This window comes from Pteropus alecto, unplaced genomic scaffold (genome assembly GCF_000325575.1).
Source record: "Pteropus alecto unplaced genomic scaffold, ASM32557v1 scaffold146, whole genome shotgun sequence".
Taxonomy (NCBI): Eukaryota; Metazoa; Chordata; class Mammalia; order Chiroptera; family Pteropodidae; genus Pteropus; species Pteropus alecto.
This window is the reverse complement of record NW_006442107.1, coordinates 6008330-6026948: the sequence shown is the minus strand read 5'-3', so window position 1 is coordinate 6026948 and position 18619 is coordinate 6008330. Positions and strand designations below refer to the sequence as shown.

The window sequence follows — 18619 nt, the reverse complement described above, 5'->3', positions numbered from 1 at the left end:
GAATTACGCCGCACAATTACGGTGACTGATTCCTGTGGGTCCAAGAGACTGGGGGAGCGCAGGGCCTCACTAGTGGTCACCTGCAGTGGCCTCTGAAGGTCCACAGTGCCACGTGCTACCTTCTGGTCCCCAGTCCCAGCTCCAGGAGGCAAGGCGGGGGGCAGGAAGGTGTGGTGGGGAGGAGCTGCGCGAGAGGGCGGGAGGGAGGGCCTGCAGCCCCTCAGACAGAAGGGAAGAGGTCTCTCCAGGTGAGCCCGTCCCCCCGCTTCTTATCTAGCCACCTGCCGCAGGTGAAGATGGTGGCCACTCCAGTGCTGGTGTTGGTGACTTCCACCTTGTCCACCAGCCAGCCCGAGTAGTAGCCGCTGCTGTCATGTTCCACACGCACCTTGCGCAGCTCACCCAGCTCCAGCGTCTCCAGGAAGAAGCGGTCTGTGCTGCCTCGCTCGAAGAGGTTTCGCATTTTCTGCTTCAGCTCCCGCTTGCCTGTGTCCCCATTGGCCCCAAAGATGGTCACAAAGACGTTGGCGTCGGTGCCTGCCCCCGGCTCATAGCCTGTTGTCACTATGACCTCGTACTTGACCGGCACCAGGCTCTGGACCTTGCTGGCAAAGCTCTCGGTTGTCTTGGTGACCTCGAAAACCTTGAAGTACTTCCTCTTCCTCTTGAGGGGGATGAGACTGTCACAGCTGAAGAAGTACCTGTGGGTGGGGAAAACCGGGAAACTCAGTGCACACCAGCCAAGGTTCACACCTTCCCCCAAGACCCCTGGCCATCCGTAAATGTTTCCTTCCCCAGGTGACAGGATTTGGGGGCTAGAAATATCTGCATTAAAATGGGGAGGATGGAGTTTTATCTTAAAATTCACAGTGCATAGCATCTCCATCCTTCCAGGTGCTTTTTGGTTCTTCCTTCATTTTCTCCCTTATACTCCATATCTGATCCACCAGCCAATTCCAATGAGCTGATCTTCAAACTAGATCCAGAATCAGCTCATCTGGAAGAGCAGGCTGTGTCTCACTATCTTCTCTATTGCCACTCTGGGGCCAGCCACCACCATCTTCCCCCTGGAACGTATCAGCCTCCTATCTGGTCTCCCTGCTTCTTGTTCCCTGGAGTCCATTCTCTATACAGCAGCCAAGTGATGTGAGTCCAAGAATGTCACCCGTCTGCTCAGAACCCTCTATGGCTTCCCAGATTATGTAGAAATCACCACCTGACAAAGGCCTGCGAGCCCCTCAGGGATCTCACCCTCCTCCCGGTGTTTGCCCTTCTGACCTGTTTCCTGCCCTTCTGCTCTAAGCTCCCTCCACACGACCACGCAGATGCCCTTGCTCCCTCGAAGGGACTAAAGAACATTTTTACCCAACGTTGTCACCTTCAGAGGCAGCTGCGGGATTCAGAGTGACAATCCCAGGCAAAGCCAAGTAGAAACGAGGCTATGGAATGTGTGCTCCCAAATCACACATGGTTGAGTTGAACAATGAGAGAATGAGAGAGAGAGAGAACACATGCTCACAGACTTCAGAATGCAGAGACTAAGAGAAAGTTCGCTGCTGAAGAAGCCTCCACAAGCAGAAGCAAGTCCAGGGCCAAGAGAAATGGTTTTGGATCAGGAAGTCCCTTCCCTGCATCCTTCCCCCACCCCGCCCCCAATTTTAGCCTCTGGGTATCAAGGAGGAAGTCAGAGGTATGGTGGGTAGACACTGCATAGGAGGACATAAGGGAACCTGGGGTTTGCCGCAGCCCTGCGTCCTATGTGACCTTGGGCAAGTCACATCCCCTGCGCAGACCTTGGCTTTCCCCCTAACAATGTTAGAGGCTTGAACTGAACAACTGCTATGGTTTCTTCCCACTCCAAACTGCTAATCTTTTAACAGCATTGGAAATAAGCCGTGCTGGCACCGGCCAGTGACTTCAGGAACACAGCCCTGCAAGGGTGTGCCCAGTGGTCCAAAATCAAACACTATTTTAGATGAAAATCCAGAATAGCAAAAAGGCTTGGCTTTCTGCAGACTTACTAAATGCCAGGGCTTTACACTGTTGCATCTCATTAACTCCCACGACGACCCCCAAGTTGGAGGTTGCCTCCTCCCATTTCACAGAAGGGGAACTAAGGTTTAGAGAAGAGAAGTCACTGCTCAAGGTGACCTGGAGGGGGGGCCCAGAGCCAGCCTGCCTGGTCCCTGATGAGCCAGTCACTTAAAGACACTTTGCGGGACATCTTTATTCTGTTTTGAGGTCTGTCTTCTTACAATTTATCACTTGATAAATCTGGATTGTTGTTACATACCGCACTTTCTGAGAGGGGAATATATTCACATGCTTTGTTTAAAAATTCTTTTAAAATGCATATGCCCACTAATATACATAATTCTATATAAATGCACAGGCAGGTTTTTCTAAATTCACTCTTTGCCTTTTTGCTTGGCGCTAACTCCTTTTCCCCTCTCATTTCCATTCGGCATCCCACTGTCACCTCAGATAACCCGTGTAACAATTGCAGGGGTATCTTGCCAAATATCCCTCCATTTCACCCAACCCCACACAGACCCACATACACAGACATATGCAGGACGTCAGTGTTCGCTCTGCAAAATGGCGTCACACAATCCGTGTTTTCCCATATCTTGCTTTTCTCACTCGACAATCCTTCTTGGGAATTGCTCCAAGTCATCTGGTACCTATTTAGTTCATTGTTTTTAGTGGCTGAAAAATATTCCCTGGTGTAGCTACAAGGAAATGTTTTCTAATCGATACAATTATAAGATCACCAAAATGTGGAACCTCTGAGCTTTGTGAAGTCCAGACTCTAGCTGGGGAAGGACCCAAGCCAGGCTGTTCCCGCTAGAAATGGGGGAGGGTCGTCAGCAAGAGTAAAGGCAAAGGAAGAGAAAAGCAAACACAAAAGAAATTGAATATATGGGGGAAAAAACATGCAGAATACGATCACACTTCCGTGAACGGTGTGTATGTGAGATGTTAGAAAAATGTCAGAGAGATTGGGGTCGCCGAATGCTCACGGTATTTTTTACTTCGGGGAATTTTTACTTTCTTTTATACAACTTTTTTGTATTATTTGAATTTTTCTAATGATTGCGTATTATACGATGTCGGGATAGAACAACGAAGCTGTTTTCGGTCTTAAAAACAGAAACCAGCCTCTCTGTGTGTCCTTCCACCACAATCTGAGGATATTAGTGACGAAGAACTGGTCAGAAAGAGAATGCAGATTGGCGGAGAGGAGTCAGAACTGGAAATGGTTGGAAGATGAAAATCCGAGATTATTGTGTTTGTAAGAGTTTGAGATTAAGTTCATTTGCAATTCATGGAAATCCAAATGGTATATAGTTCAGATGTGGTCGGGAAGGAACTGCAGACGCATATGCAGGGTTATGTAGTGATTTTTATGACGGCGGAATACCATGGTGGTCTAGGACCGTGAGATGTCACTAGCCACGTGACGAAACACGACTGCACAGTCTCCCTTCTGGATGAATGTGATGTTTCGTGGTGGTGGTAGGTGGTGGAGGGGCAGTAACACAGATTCTCATCCATCAGAAATCACAGGCCTGACACCTGCAGAGGCAGCGGGCTGGCGTGGGACTTCTGAGCACCCTCTAGGCTGGAAGCCCTGCCATCCTTCTCCTGCCTCCAGTCTCTAGAGGCATCTAGCTCTCCTCCCAGGAGAGACTGGGGCACAGAGGGGTGACGTGCCCCAGGCCACACAGCTGACTAGGTAACAGCTCTAGTATCTGGGGGTCTGGACTCCTTGCACCTCCTTTCCCTTTGGGAAGAGCCCTGCCCTGGGGACATCCTCTCTCTCTCTGTCCAGCCTGAGGACAAACTGACCAAAGGCCACTCTCTTGAGGGTATAGGAAAAGATGCTTCTCTGGGAGTGGTGGCTTCTTTCCACTAGATGAGAAGCCCTACAACTCAGCCCCAGGACTGTGGGATGGGAAGTTCACGAGCTGGGCCTTCACTTTCCCTCCTCCTGGGACTGGAAGGTACCGGGTGGTGCTGAGATGTTTGTCCTTCTCCCACTCACAGACAACATTGTCCATTTAAAGCTAACTCAAGTGGTGACTATTTTATTATTGTATCTTATAGCAGTACTTTGGGGGTTCAAGGAGCATCAGTATCAGCAGCCACACTCCCTGTGGCTAGGAGGCAGTACCCAGTTGCAGAAGGGGCTTTGACCTGGCCCTGGCTAACGAGGTGAGTCAGTGATTCTTCTGGGCCCTCTGTGTCCCACCCCTCAAGTCTTCAGCACTACTGTTCCCAGCAGCCACGCCCAGTGACTTCTATAGGACCCATCTTGTCTTTCTCTAAAAAAGCAATAAATAACATTCACACTGAATCATGTCCCTGTCAAATTCATATGTGGAAGCCCTAACCCCCCAATGTCATGGTATTTGGAGATGAGGCCTTTGAGAGATAGTTAGCTTCAGATAAGGTCATGAGGGTTGGGACCCCAAGATGGGATTAGTGCCCTTAAAAGAATAGAAAGAGACACTCTCTAATAGAGAACGTATTAGAAAGAGAGCTCTTTTTCTCTTCCAAGTGAGGACATAGTAAGCCAAGAAGAGAGGCCCAATTATGCTGGCACCCTGATGCTGGACTTCCAGCATCCAGAATTATGTGAAAGAATGTCTGCTGTTTAAGCCACCCAGTCTGAGTTTCCTTGTTATGGGAGCCCAAGCTGGCTAAGACAGACGTTCAGAAGTCAGAACTCTTTCCTGCCCAGTTCTCAAAGGAGAAGCTTGGTCAGAGGGAGCCAATTCCAGGGGCCTGCAGGTCACACGTAGAGAGTGGACAGACATTGCTTTGAGAAGCTTGGGATCCTGAAGGCTAGAGCCTGCTGCTGAGGGACCCGCAGGAATTGGGCAGGCCTGCACCTGGCTGTCTCTTCTGTCTGGTGTGCTTCTCATGACAGGTGTGGCCATGGGCAGGGCCAGCCCGGGGAGGCCAGGAGGTGGGATAGTGAGGGGCCAGCAGCGGCTCTGGGGGATGAGTTGTGACCTCTGTTCTCACTCACTCCTTGGGCCTACCCTCCTGGAGGCAAACACTGCCCTCAGCTTCCTCTTCCTCCTCTTCTCCTTCACTCCTTTGTAGTGTCTTTTCTGTTTTCCAGAGCCTCAGGCTCTTTCTGGCTTCAGTGTGGTTACCAAATGGTTTTAATTAGACAAACTGATGACTGTGGACTGTTACCTAGGTAACTAAAACCTTAATCCTCCAGAAATGCCTGAGTGTCTGGGGAAGGCCCTGGTGGGGGAAATGCAAAGCTCCTTATCTGGGGTCCTTGGAGGCAAGTGGTACACAACATGACCCCAGTTGTCTGTCTCTGGTCTGTCCCCTGCCTGCATGGATGGTGGCCTTTCACTATGTGGCAGCAACAGGCTTCAAAGCCACTGTCTGGCACTGTCTGACATGCTCAGTGTTTTTCCAAAGTGTCCCTGGATGAAAAGGCTGGAATACCCATCTAGTCTCGTGTCATGCCTCTGGGGGTAGGCCTATGGTTCAGACGGCTCCAGAACCAGTACAGCTGACCCTTCCCTTACTGTCTCGTAAGTCTCCTAAATGAGGTGACATCAGCCTCAAAGGAGGTTGACATCATCAACCTCCCCATGCCTTGCCATCTTGTCCATGGTTCAGCCTCAGTCCCTCCTTGCTGGGGGAGAAAGCGAGGCACATACATACACATTGCCATACTCCATCTCGGTGATGGTGATAGTCTTGACATGCCAGACCAGCTCTCTCTTGGGGATGAACCGGTCCTCTCTGGCGAGGTGGCCCACGCAGAGGGCAGCGATGTCCCCCAAGTAGATGCTGTCAAACTCAAACGTATCTGTGCTCCCCCTGCAGGATGCAGAAGTGTGGTCAATGAGGGCTGCCCATGCCCACTGAAGAAAGTAAGCATTTATTGAGTACCTACTGTATTCCGGGCACCAGTCTGAGGAATATGGATAGAATGGCAAGCAAGGTCTGATGCCAGGCCTCCATTCTTTGAGGGGCTCAGTCTAGTTTTGGAAGAAGACAATCACAACCATTAAAAAGCCCTGCTGGCTTCCTGGTCCCAGTACCCATCAGATGGAGCTGGGAAGAGGGTGAGGTCCTGGGCCGTGGGAGTTGAGAGGAGGAGGGTGGTGGGACCAGGGAGCAGCGGGAGGGGAGGAAGGGAAGAGTCTTCTGATATGGATCTGACTTGGCAAAGCCATTGATGGTTACAGTGGGATGCGGAGGCGCAGACATTCCTGGGGGGAGTGCCAGCCTGGCTGGAGGTTGGGTTCGGTGAGGGAAATGGCACTGGAAAGGAGGTGGGGTGCAACACTCTGTGGTGGTCTGTAAGTGCCAGTCGAAGGGGCTCGGACTTCATCCTGACGGAGAGGGAGTTTAAATAAAAGGTACAGTAAGTTATGGAGGGGAAATTAAGCAATCTGCAGGGAGTGGGGAGATGAAGTGGGCATCTGAGCAGTTCAGAGGCAGCTCTGACGTGTGTATGTGGGGGGAGGTGAGATTCTCCAGGTGTACCCGCCACATGGGAGTGGTAAGCGCAGACATCTTTATACGAGGCCCAATTTTGATTTTCCTATAAAGCATCTTAGAGGCTCTCTCCTCCCACCCTCCTTTTAACTAGAATTTAAATCAATGTTGTCTTATGTGATTCTTTTGCAAATCATATGGGCAAATGTCTTCCTTTTCAACCAGACTGTGAGCTCTTCATCTGTGGGGACATGGAATAATGTCTGCAGGGCTTCCCATCCTGTGGCATAGTGGGCTCTCTTTAATTAATTAATTAGCCGTCCAGTAACTTTTAAAATTAAAATATATTTGATATATAACATTGTATAAATTTAAGGTGTACAACACGCAGTTTGATAGCTTACACATTGTACTATGATTGCCACTGTAGTGATAATTAGCACTTCAATCATGTTGCACAATTATCTTTCCTTTTTAGTGGTTGGAATAATTAAGTTCTGGACGCTCAGAGTGGACTCTCTTTAAAGGGCAGCCCCCTCTTTGCTTTCCCTTTCATAAATCTCCTGTTTCATCCTAGGAGCTTACATGGGGTCAGCACACAGTAGGTATTCAATAAGTACTTATGGAATAATTGAATGAATGACTAAACAAATGGAAGTGTCTAGAAGAATTTTCCACCAGAAACTCTTTGGATCGGTTCTTCCTGCCCTCCAGGATGAGCCAGACGTTCTCCCTGGTTTCGCCTCCATTGCCTGTTTCTATGACGATCTCGTAGGCTGCAGTGCAGAGGGAGGAAGAGGGTGAGCAGAGGGGAAGCAGTGCCCACCATCAGGACAGGAGCACAATGGCTGCTCCCTCCAGGTCCTATATTTGATTTTAGACCATAGATTGGGGTTGGCGGGCAGGTTAAAATCCTCACAATTGAAGCACTATAAATAGAACCTGCCCTGATGTAGGGGCTAGCGTGATAGTCCCATTTTATTTATAGTAGCAGCCTCTTTGCCTGGTGAGCATGGTAGCTGCTAGAAGTGAAGAACTAGCCGCTATTGCCTCCAGGATGCAGGAGGTTTCCAAGAGATGCTGGGGTCTGGCTCTGAGGAATGGACCAGTCCCTGAAATACAAAGCGGAGATCCTCTGCAAAGGGAAGGGAGAAGAGGTAGGGCCCAGCAATAGAAAGGGATGGCAGAGCCCCAGGCAGGCAAGACTCTGGAGAGCATCCACTATCAAGCAAGAGGTCCTACTCCTTGTCACGTCTCAGTTTTCACTCTGCTGTCACACTAAGCATCACGGCCTCTTCCCCTGCAGTTCCCTCAAGCATGTCTGCATTCATTCGTCTAACATTTATTAAGTGGGTACCGAATATCAGAACAGGGCTAGACTCTGGGGGACACTAGAACTCAGTCTCTAGACCAGAACCATACGCTGACTGCACCAGAGGACAAAATGTGGTAACCTTGCAACAAAGCGCCAGAGTACCATGGGAGGAGGGGGAAAATCTGGCTCCCTGCTACCTCCCTCATCTTCTAGTACTTTCTCCCTTGCTCTCTGCAGCCACCCTGCCTCTGTGCTGTTCTTGGAGCTCCGAGGCATCATACTCCCGTTCTGGAGCTCGGCATTGACTGACTATTCCTTTTGCCCACATGCTTGCTTCTTTCTCCCCGACACCAACCCTGTATTGGCTTGGCTCACTCCCTTATCTCCTTCTAGTCCTCACTTAAATGTCACCTCCCTACAGAGGTCTGCTCCACACATTCTAATTAAAATTGCTACCTGATTCTCTCCAGCACTCTTGACCTGCCTTACCTACTATTTTCTCTTGTCTCTATCACCTAGGACCTTCTAACATGCCATGTAGGTTACTTATTATTTTATTGTTATTGTATTCCCCCTGCCGCCCCTGTGTGTGTGTTTGTGTATCTGTGTGTGTGGTTCCCTTTCCTTCAACCCCCCCTGAATGTAAGCTCCATGAGGGCAAGGGTCTTCTCAAGTTCCCAGAACAGTGCCTGACACAGAAGCACTCAAAAACTAGTTGTTGAGTGAATGAATGAAAGAGCTAATCACAGGAAGCTTCACGAAGGAGATGGCATTTGCACTTGGGCTTGAAGAAGAGCCATGACTATGATCAGCAGAAAATGGAGGAATGTTCAAGGCACAGCAAGGAGCATAAACAGAAACTGAGGGATGTGAGAGGGGCTTGAAGTCCACTTGATCTAGCCCCACTTCCCAGGGGCCAGGCCAGGGATGGAGGATACAATACATGTTTGTTTAGAATGTCCCCTATGAATGTAGCTCTTGCTGCAGTGAGTCAGCGAGAGCTTGGGATTCTAGATCCACAAGGATAGCTCTATTTTTGTGCCTTTATCTCAGAGATGTGATAAAGACAATTAAGAGAAGGGATGCCTATGCCTGACGCTAACTGTAATATCAACCCCAGCCCCTCAGCAACCCTTTTGCCTTTGTGACTCCTCTCAAGGAAAATCTCTGCTACTTGAAACAGGTAGAAAAAATTCGGGCAAAGATGCAAGTAACTCATGACAGGGAGGAGATGCCTGGAAAGCATATAACACCTGAAGAAGGGCATGGCCTGCAGAGCCCAGCCCAGGACATTGAGCACTGTGAAATGGCTGAACCACTGACAGGGACTAGAAGCCATCACAGGGTGGAGAGCGGTCCTACTGCTTCCAGCTTCTTTCCCAACAGAGGGTAAGGTGTGTTCTGTAAACCAGACACCCATTCAAGTGGATCCTGGGTGTTGTTAAGGAAATGATTTGTCAGCAACAAGGAGAGAGGGAGGGAGCTCTAGGAACCTCCATGCTCACTACAACAAACTCAAGGAGGAGAGTCGAGAAATGATGCAGGTGGAGGGCATGAGGACTGTCACCCATCCTTTCCTGAGAGTCCTGATGGTAGGGGAGGGAAGTAAGGTGTATAAGTGAGGACTGCTAGGTAGATTAAAAACCATGTCACTGGTCGTCTCAATGGTCTTCCGAGAGGAAGTTTCGATCAGCCTGTTTCCATCTTGCCCTCTTTCCCATTTCACTGATGGCTTGATAAAATGTTGAGGCATGACTTTCAACTTTGCTGATAGATTGCTGGGAGGAAACAGAGAGAACAGGGAAGGTAGGAGTGGTGAGCGTCTAGTAGGGGTCAATGTAAGGCTCACTATGGGGCCAGCACATCCACAGGACAAGCCCAGCTGGAGAAGGGGCTCAGCAGCCACTGTGTGAGTCACCAGCACGAAGGGGCCACTAGCAAAGCTACCATGAGCTCGGGAGTCATGAGTGTGGTTCCAGTGGCAGGACAGGAGAGGGGAGAGCAGACCACCCTTTAAATCTTGCCTGTGCTCTGGGCATGGCGTCTGCAGAGAGAGGTGGACGAGCACTCCAGGATACACTGAGAGGAGTCAATATCACATCACGTGAATAGGGGCTGAATAAACAGGTGGCAGGGGCACATGATGCTGTGAAGGAGTGCCAGGATGAGGACAGCTGGGCTTCTAGCGGGCATCTGGAACTTACTGCTCCAGATCACCCTCCCCACCTCGTGTTGTCAGGACCGTTCTATACTCAGGAGCTCCTACCATGTGGTTTGGATGGAGCTCAGAGTTCCAGCTTGGCCCGTCAGAATCTTCCCCTGGGAGACACTCTCTTTCTTTCCACTGCAGCTGTTAAGCTATAAGGCTGTGAGGTTGGGGTGGCCAGCAGCCATCTTCCCACAATGTAGAAAAAGAAGCACTTAGAGGAAAAGGGGGACGGAGAGATACTGAAACCACTGGAGCCTCGAGACGGCCAAGTCTAAGCCAATTCCACCTGAGACTTCCAAGTTCTGGGAAGAAGTATTTCCCTTTTCCCACCTTAGTGTTGGGGTTCATACCACTCCTGAAATTTTCTGTTTGACCTCGGTGTGACTGCCAAAGGATGAATACTTCAAGAACATGATTCTGAAGGTGGAGTTTTTGAACAGAGCTGTCTGGTGAAACAGTGAGTCCTCCATCTCTGGAGAGCTGGCCATCAAGCTGGACTGTATTTGGGCTGACTGAACGGCCCAAAAATCATTGGTTCTGTTGGAGGATGTCCCAGAGAGAGGTCTTTTTTATCCTCCCAGGTTTGGTGAGTGTTTGCGTGTGTGTGTGTGTGTGTGTGTGTGTGTGTGTGTGTGTGTGTGCGCGCGTGCATGCACACGTGTTTATGCCTGTGTGTGCGTGCATGCATGTGCATGTATGAACATGTGATCTACCATTCAGGCCTTACCCTGGACCAATTACAACAGGATCTCTGGGGGTAGGACCCAGATGTCAGTATTATTTAAAGATTTCCAATGGTTTTCAGCTTTAGCTGCACACTGGAACCAAGTGCAGAGGTGCATGCTTACAGAGGGTCAGGAGCAACTTCTGGAACTGCTAACGAGGTGAAGATGAAGGCAGGGAATGGGAGGCTAAATGAGGTGAGACGATCAATCAGTCTGGAGTACCAGCCAGGCCCAGTTCGACTTCCTGTGGTGGTACTGGTCTAGGAATTCCTGGTCTAGGAATCAGGTCGCCTGGATCTTATCAGCTACGGATGGGCCTTAGGTATGTCACTTCACCCTTCTGGTTCTATGTTTTCCTTACCCATGACAGAGAGGCATGAATTGGCTAATGGGGTTGGAGTAGGCCTGCGAGGGCCTGAAGAGGACAGGGGTGTGGAGCGCTTTCCATATGAAGCTCTGTTCAGGTACGGGCGGGTATTTGTTCTCATAAGCTGAGTGCCCAGAGGTGCCCCTGGACCATAGACACCGAATTTGTCACAATGGCAAGGTTTCTGTTTTATATATTGGTGTGTCCCCCAAATTCAGAATAGGCTGTGACACTTAGTAGGTACTCAGTAAGCATGTGCCAAGTGGTTAAATAAAAGTAGCTGAGGGTTGGGATGTTTAGCTCCAGTTGAGTCCTTGGTTCTACCCATAAACACGTGCACGATCCTCCATCTGAGGACACTGGTGTGGCTGTCTGCTGCTACCTTATGGGCAGTGAAAGAGGGTATCACTCTGCCCTCTGCAGGCTCCTAGTAAAGACAGATCAATCCAGGCATCTCCTGGGCTCTGTGCCCCTGCTCTCCCATCTCCAGTTCATGCACATCCTTCTGGAACTAAGGCACGTGCCACCTCCCCTCTGCAATCTCCCTGCCAACCCAAATCCCACGGGTCTTAGCAGCTGTTAGGCAGGAAATCTGTGAAGGAGATTCAGTGATTATGCTCCAAGGTTCACAAAACTCTCCACCCCTGAACGCCAATAGTCTGAAGAGTCTCTATTGCTCATCTTGGCACTTGTGTAAGGGGCTTAAGTGTTCCTATTGCACAAGATTGCGAGGCTCTAAGGAAAATGACTGCGCCTTCTTCCATTTGCTGAGCACTAACTGCACACTTGCTAAGTCCCAAAACCTTCAGAGCGGCAGAGGGCTACAAACAAGAGATTTTGTCCCTGACCTTGGGGAGCTTATAATTGTGCAGGGAGACTAACACATGTGCAAAGGTCAAAGATGCATTACTCATAGCATCTAAAATAAAACCGGGCACCTAGGAACTCCTCAGTAAGTGCAATTACAGAAGCTGAGAGTCTACTCTTGAATTAGGGCAGGAATCCTCAGACAGTCAACTTGACAAACGGGTGCTTGGTAGCCCTGGTCTGAATGCTCCCAGGGACATCAGTGCTCACTGCCTCTCAAAGCAGGTAAGTTCATCATTCAGTAGTCTGGATGGCATGGCAGAGATGAGTGAGTGGCTTTCCACCAAAGGTCCATGTTTTCCTTCTGTGGTGTACAGTGTTTGCCTGGAAGGGGCTGTCCAGCCAAGGACTACATGTTCCAGGTGCCCTTGCATCTAGGTGGGTCCACATGACTAGTTCTCACCAATAGAAAGTGAGTCAATGTGTTGAGCCGGTAGGGGAGTAAGCCTTCTCCATTCTCTCTTTTCCCTTCTACAAGAAATGTGCAACTACATGTTGACAATGGCAGAGACACTGATGAAAAGAGCTTGGGTTCCTCAATGACAGTGTGGCTAGACCACATACCGAATGCCCACACTGGACTGTATTACATGAGAGATAAATTTTGTGTGTTAAGCCACTGAGATTTGGGGGTTTATCTCTTACTGAAGCCAGTGTTATCTTAATAACTAAGGTTGAAAAATCCTTTACATCAGGCTCTGCTTCTGTAAACCTTGTTCAGATTTGTTAGACCCAGACACTGGCATCTATATTGAAGAAGGACCTCCCTAGTCCTTGATGGCCATCCACCTTAGGAAGCAATTACTCTGTCCCTTTAAGTATCTTCTGAGGAAGGGACCAAAGAGAAAGTGGCTGCTAGAGATGCTGGTCCCCTCACCCCATCTGTTTCCAGGGAGGCTTAATATGGCAGCTATTGCCACGGGCATCAATTGGATGGAGTCCATGATATAAAAATAAACCAGAGAGAACTTTACATCAAACTTCCCAGCCCAGCCCTCAGGGCAAGGTGAGCTTTTCTCTAGTGGGTTTTCCTGCTACCTAATTAGTCCCTGTGATTCAAGGCCATGGTCTGGCACCAGTATCTTGGCTGCTCCAGGTTCACCAAGCAACGTTTAGGGTATTTACATATGTATCTCCCTAATAATATTTCATTCATTGGGCATCTGATTCCCCTCCAGCTATAACAGTCTCTTCTCTAAATTTTAAAGCACCATTTTCCCACCTTCCTCCTAATAAGCTAACTCTCCTTTAACTCTGAAGATTCAGCACAGGAATCACAGCTAGGCTGAGCCCACCAGTCTCCCCACATACTGGTCTCCTCCAGTTCATCATGGATCTCATTGTTGGCACAGGCAAAGTCGCGGACTGTCTGTCTGTCACCCTCACTCTTGGAGAGCCAGCAGTCACACTGGAAGCGGAAGGTCTCATCGCGGGAGTTGTCCTTCACATCAATGTAGCTCAGGTGCCAGCCAGGAAATATTCCTGTGGGAAAAAGATCATGGGTGCTGGGAGCTGAACTCGCCTCTCAGACTTCCACTCCCCCAAGCCACCTGGCTGGGTGGCCCTGGACAAGTTCTCTGTCCTCTCTGGGCCTTAGTCTCCTTGTTGATGAAATGAGGGGTTCAGCTACATGATCACTGAGGGCTCCTTTAGCCCAGAGAATGTAATTCTTTATATAAAAGTCTTAACTTGGGGTTCATGAACACTTAGAAAATTTGTGTATGGGATTTAAGCAATCTATGGGTCTCAAGAAATTGTGCTACAATTATACCGGGACATTTTACCAGAGATGGGGCTTATAGTTCTATCAGATTCACAATGGGGTCTCTGACCCAAGAAGTAGACCTTTCAGAATTCATGAAGCTGAAAGATGAATCCTACAACTTCCTGACACCACTATCCACCTAGCTCATACCCATTATCCTTTCAAAATCAGTTCAGGCATCGCCTCCTCCAGGAAGCCTTCCCTAATGTCTCCCCATTTTCCACTCAGCCTGTATCAGGTGTCTTCCTTGCTCCCATAGCATCCTGCACATGTCTTGGCCATGCCCTGACTGCTCTGTCTACATGTGTCTTTTTTTCCAGACTGTGAGCTTTTGAGGGCAGGGACTGGGTCTTATTCACTTTTGTTTCCTCAATGCCTCGCATTGCAACTGGCATGTAGCAGTTGCTCAATGAATGCTGAATGAATATGTTATGACTTTGAGAACCTTTTCTGTTTGATAGTCATAAGAGGGATCAGAAGCTGCTATTTATTTAGGGTATGTTGCTAAACCTGACACATCTTGCCCTAATATTGAACATACAGCTGCTGCTGTTGTAATCGGCAGGGCTTCCTTCAGAAGTGTGCCTTCCAAATCATGGCTATCATGTATGAATTGATGTGCATTTGCTGTGACAGCTGCAGGTTATTTGCACCATGTACTGGTTTAGCTACTCTCCATCCTTCAATGTCCTTGATCATTCAGAAAGCCGAAGGGCCCCATGTGGAAGAAATCCCAGTGGTGTGACCGGTTATGGTGATGACACTTGCTACTCATAATATGTCCACAAGGCAACCCAACCAGGAAGGCATATATAAGCTCTACTCTCACATCTTGCCCTCTCATGCCACTTGGGGCTATGGGGGCAGTCCCACTGTCCCCACCAAAAAAACCCTTGTCTAGAATAAGACACTTCCCAAACCAACAATTGTGGCTCCTACCACTGATCTCAAGGATCTTATAAGCACAAAGAGACACACAAAGATGGACACACACTTCCAGTCACCCAGTGGCTTCCCATCACTCAGAATAAAATACAAACTGCTCACGTGGTCCCTTTCCACTCTGATTTCATTTCATGCTACTTGTAACTTCACTTGCTGTACCTACCTACACTGGTCTTTTAGTGCTTTAATATATGAAATCTAGTCTTGTCTTGGAAACTTTGCATTTAATTTTATAGCTGCCTGGAACAATACATCCCAGGATCTGAATGCCTGTCCTGTCTCATCACTCAGGTGTCAGATTAAATGTCCTGTCTTTGGGAAGGTCTTTGCTAACTGCACTATTTGCAGAAGTTTCTTCATCCCCAATTTCTTGCCATCATATTACCACCACTTCATAATCTGAAATAATTTAGTTTTTATTTCCTTGCATATTGTCTGTCTTTTTTCACTAGGTTGTAAGTTCCACAAGAGCAGGAGTCTTGCCTGATCTATCCACTGCTATGTTCTAGTGCCTGGAACAGTTCTTGGCACATTATTCAATAACTATTTGTTGAATGCATGAATATGTACTACTAATGAATAGAGAAGAACAAGGAAGAATGGCATTGGTGGCAACATTTTAGAGGGGGGATAATTCAAAACCCCACCAGGGAACAATGGGCTGTCCTAGTAGAATTATTTTATCCCAAATTTTCCAAAGTTTACTGTAGGAAAAAGGCTTAGAAACTAAACTAGTGGAAGGCTCCAATTTTTCCAGGCAAAACATGGCAGACTTTTTGTAGAAGTCAGACTGACTGCTGGATACTCCCTGGATTTCATCATGCCATCTACTACCTGCAGTTCCTCAGTGTTTTTCCACATTTACTCGAATAAAAGGGCCCAACTCTATATTTAAATATTTAGGGTGTTCTTCAGCCTGACTCCACTAACTCTATTTCTTACCTCAATAAGGAAGAGACTTTATGTAAATCTTTCATCCCAGAGAGATTACTAAGCATCCCTTTGGCATTTCCTCCCTCATCATCAAGGCTCCAAGCTATTTTGAACCTTCCTTAAATTCCCACTTATTCTTTGGACAATTCAGGCCTCACTTCCTCCATGAAGCCCTTCAAAGTTGCCAGGCCCACTGTCTGTCCATTCACTTGGCCATGAGCACAGACGGCTTGGGAAATCTTTGCTATTGAGGTCGTAATCATGCCCTAATTCTTTTATGGTGATTTTTATGTACATGTCTGACTTCTCAAGTAAGATTTTAAGATGTGGGAACCATGTCTTATTACCTCTTGATTGCCTCACAGGGATATTAACTCTATAAACATAGAACTGATACATTATCTTTACTCTCTACAGTGAACTGTCAGTTTTTTATTCCAGCACAAACCCTTAGAAATACTGCTTGAATAAATAATATACTTCTCCAAACAACTCCCTTAAAAATAACCTTTAGCAAGCTAAGGGTCTAGGTGGGTAAACCAAATTTCTTAAACAAGATCAATAGATAGTTTGAAATAAGATGTGAAACTGCCACAGAGCCCTAGCTATAAAAGAATACAAGAATCTAGTTATTATCTTTCCACAAATACCTTCACATGTACATCATTCAAGCTAGGATGCCCAGGGCGACACTTTTAGGTTTGTCAAACTGGGTTCCATTCTCAGCATACTTACAAACTGAACACACTGTAATATCTCTGTGCCTCACCTTCCTTGCCTGAACACTACGACAGGGTTCAAATAGATTATTTCTGATGTCCTTTACATTTCTATGAATTTATATTATTAAAAAGAAAACATATAAATTTATTTTGTGTTAAAATATTCTTCATTTCACAACAGATTTTACATTTCAGAGTAAGCAAGAAGAAGAGCAAGATGAATTAGAAAATAAATACACTGCATTATAATTTGTTCAGTATTATAAAGGCTATCTAGGTAATTGGAGTTAAGAGGAAGAATTAATCATTGATCTTGATTTTCCTCTATGAACTATATTTAATGGTAATCAAATAGCCCGAGGGACAATTTTTTTAAACAGAATTGTAGCTGATAAAAAGATAAGAAGTGACAACTAGAAAAATTGCCACTTATAACCCTAATTGGCCATCACTGCATGAAGCCATTAGATAAAAAGTTATGGGAGGGGGTACTTTACAATGGAGTAATCAGGCTGATCACCCTTGGGCTCACCAATCTATGTGAGCATCAGTAAGAGTGGGACTGCCGTGATGTAATATGAGGTGAGTACACAGGGCCCATTTTAAAGTAGTCCTGATATCACTTTTAAAATATTTTTGCCAAAGACAGTTGAACCTGAATCTAATCAAGTCTTGAGATCTGACTTCCAGATGGTAGAAAATATGGGAAATAAAGAGGTAATAAGACCACCAAGAAGCAAACAGATAGGTCCAGAATGTGGAAATTCTATAGATCATTGGACCTAGTTCCTTCAACAAGTTAATAATGGCATGGAAAAATAAAAGGAGTGGGCATTGTCCTGCATTAAAAGAGACCAAGGAGGTATAACAACTGGATGTAGTGTGTGGACCTTGTTTGCAAAATGATTCCAACAAAATCCAAAGTACAATGACATTTTTTTTTTTTTACGTTATATAGGATATTTGTATATAGGGTGGAAATTAGATGACACACAAAGAAATAATTGTTAAATGTGATAATGGCATTGTAATTTCCTAAGAAAATGCCCGTTTTTTAAAAGAAAAAATACTAAATATGTTTGAGATGAAATGATATGAGGTTTTAGGATTTGATTTTATATCTTACAGCAACCAAAAAGAAATTGAGAAAAAATAAAATAAAAAGAGTAAAGCAGGTAGGACAAAATCATATTTGTTGAATCTATGTGATGGATATGTGGAATCAATTACACTATTCCCTTCACTTTTGTGCATACTTAAAATTTTTCATAAAAAAGAACTATTGGATAAACAAAGGGAAATGGAAAGTTAGATTCAAGGAAAGAGAAAATTGCTATGCTATTAAGTTAACTGAGCATTTGTAACCTGACTTACACAGTAATTTTTCAGGATCTACAACATTTTTGTGGAAGACTCCCAAATGAAATATTTTTGTCCTCATAAATTCCTATGCAAAGAAAGCATAATGTAGCTTGAATATTCTTAAACTAAATATGAAAAAGGGTAGCATAGAGAGCACTTAAGGACATGTTTAGCTGTCTTAGCTTACATTAACATTTAAATTTCCATTCCTGGAGGAGAGAGCTACTATAAAGAGGCAATTAGGCACCCAACCTGAACTTCCTGTCCCTCTCCTGGCCTTACTATCCCAACTCCCTGCGTTCAGTGAGGATACAGAAATGTCCCTTTTTCTGCCAATGACATGGCCTTGCTTTCAGATCCAAAATCTGGATGAAGGGGAGGAGGCCCAATTCTTTGCCTATAAAGGGAAGAGGATAATATCAATGACTCAGGATTTTTTTAAGTCCAAGGGTCATTATGGCGCCAAGCCAATCAGATAGTCTTGGGCTATCCAAGAGAGGGATCAAGCTCTTTGAAAAGCCTGGTGCCTAAATGACAGTAGCAGCAACAAAGGATACAGTTAGAACTGTAGAGAGCTGTCCGCGGTGCTGAACCAGCTCTCTTTATCTGAAGGGTTTTGAGAGTGATAAGATAGAAGGAATTGACTGTTGAGTTTTTGCATAGAAAAAAAAAATACATCAAGAAAATTGAGAAAATATAGACATCTACACAAGCAGTGTCAGAGGCAGGCAGGTGGTATCAGAGGGCTTAGCCATGACCTTGAAGTTCATGGCCAGGACTCAATTTTTGAAAGTACTGAGGAAAAACTCTGATTCTAGAGAAATGGGAGTTGTGATTGAGGCATGAAAATACAGGGATGGATCTGAGAGACCAAAATATGGTTATAAATAAATTATATTAAAAAATATATGAAGTCCCAACTATCG

The 18619-nt window shown here is 46.5% G+C and overlaps 1 protein-coding gene across 1 annotated transcript in view; it reads right to left on the bottom strand.

Moving 5' to 3' along the window:
• Positions 1–220: 220 nt before the first annotated feature.
• Positions 221–18619, bottom strand: part of LOXHD1 (lipoxygenase homology domains 1) — a 150271-nt gene continuing 131872 nt past the window's right edge. Inside the window, 4 exon segments of the mRNA XM_006919930.1 lie at positions 221–701; positions 5701–5859; positions 7133–7259; positions 13278–13448. Of these exon segments, the coding sequence (XP_006919992.1) occupies positions 221–701; positions 5701–5859; positions 7133–7259; positions 13278–13448 (938 nt within the window).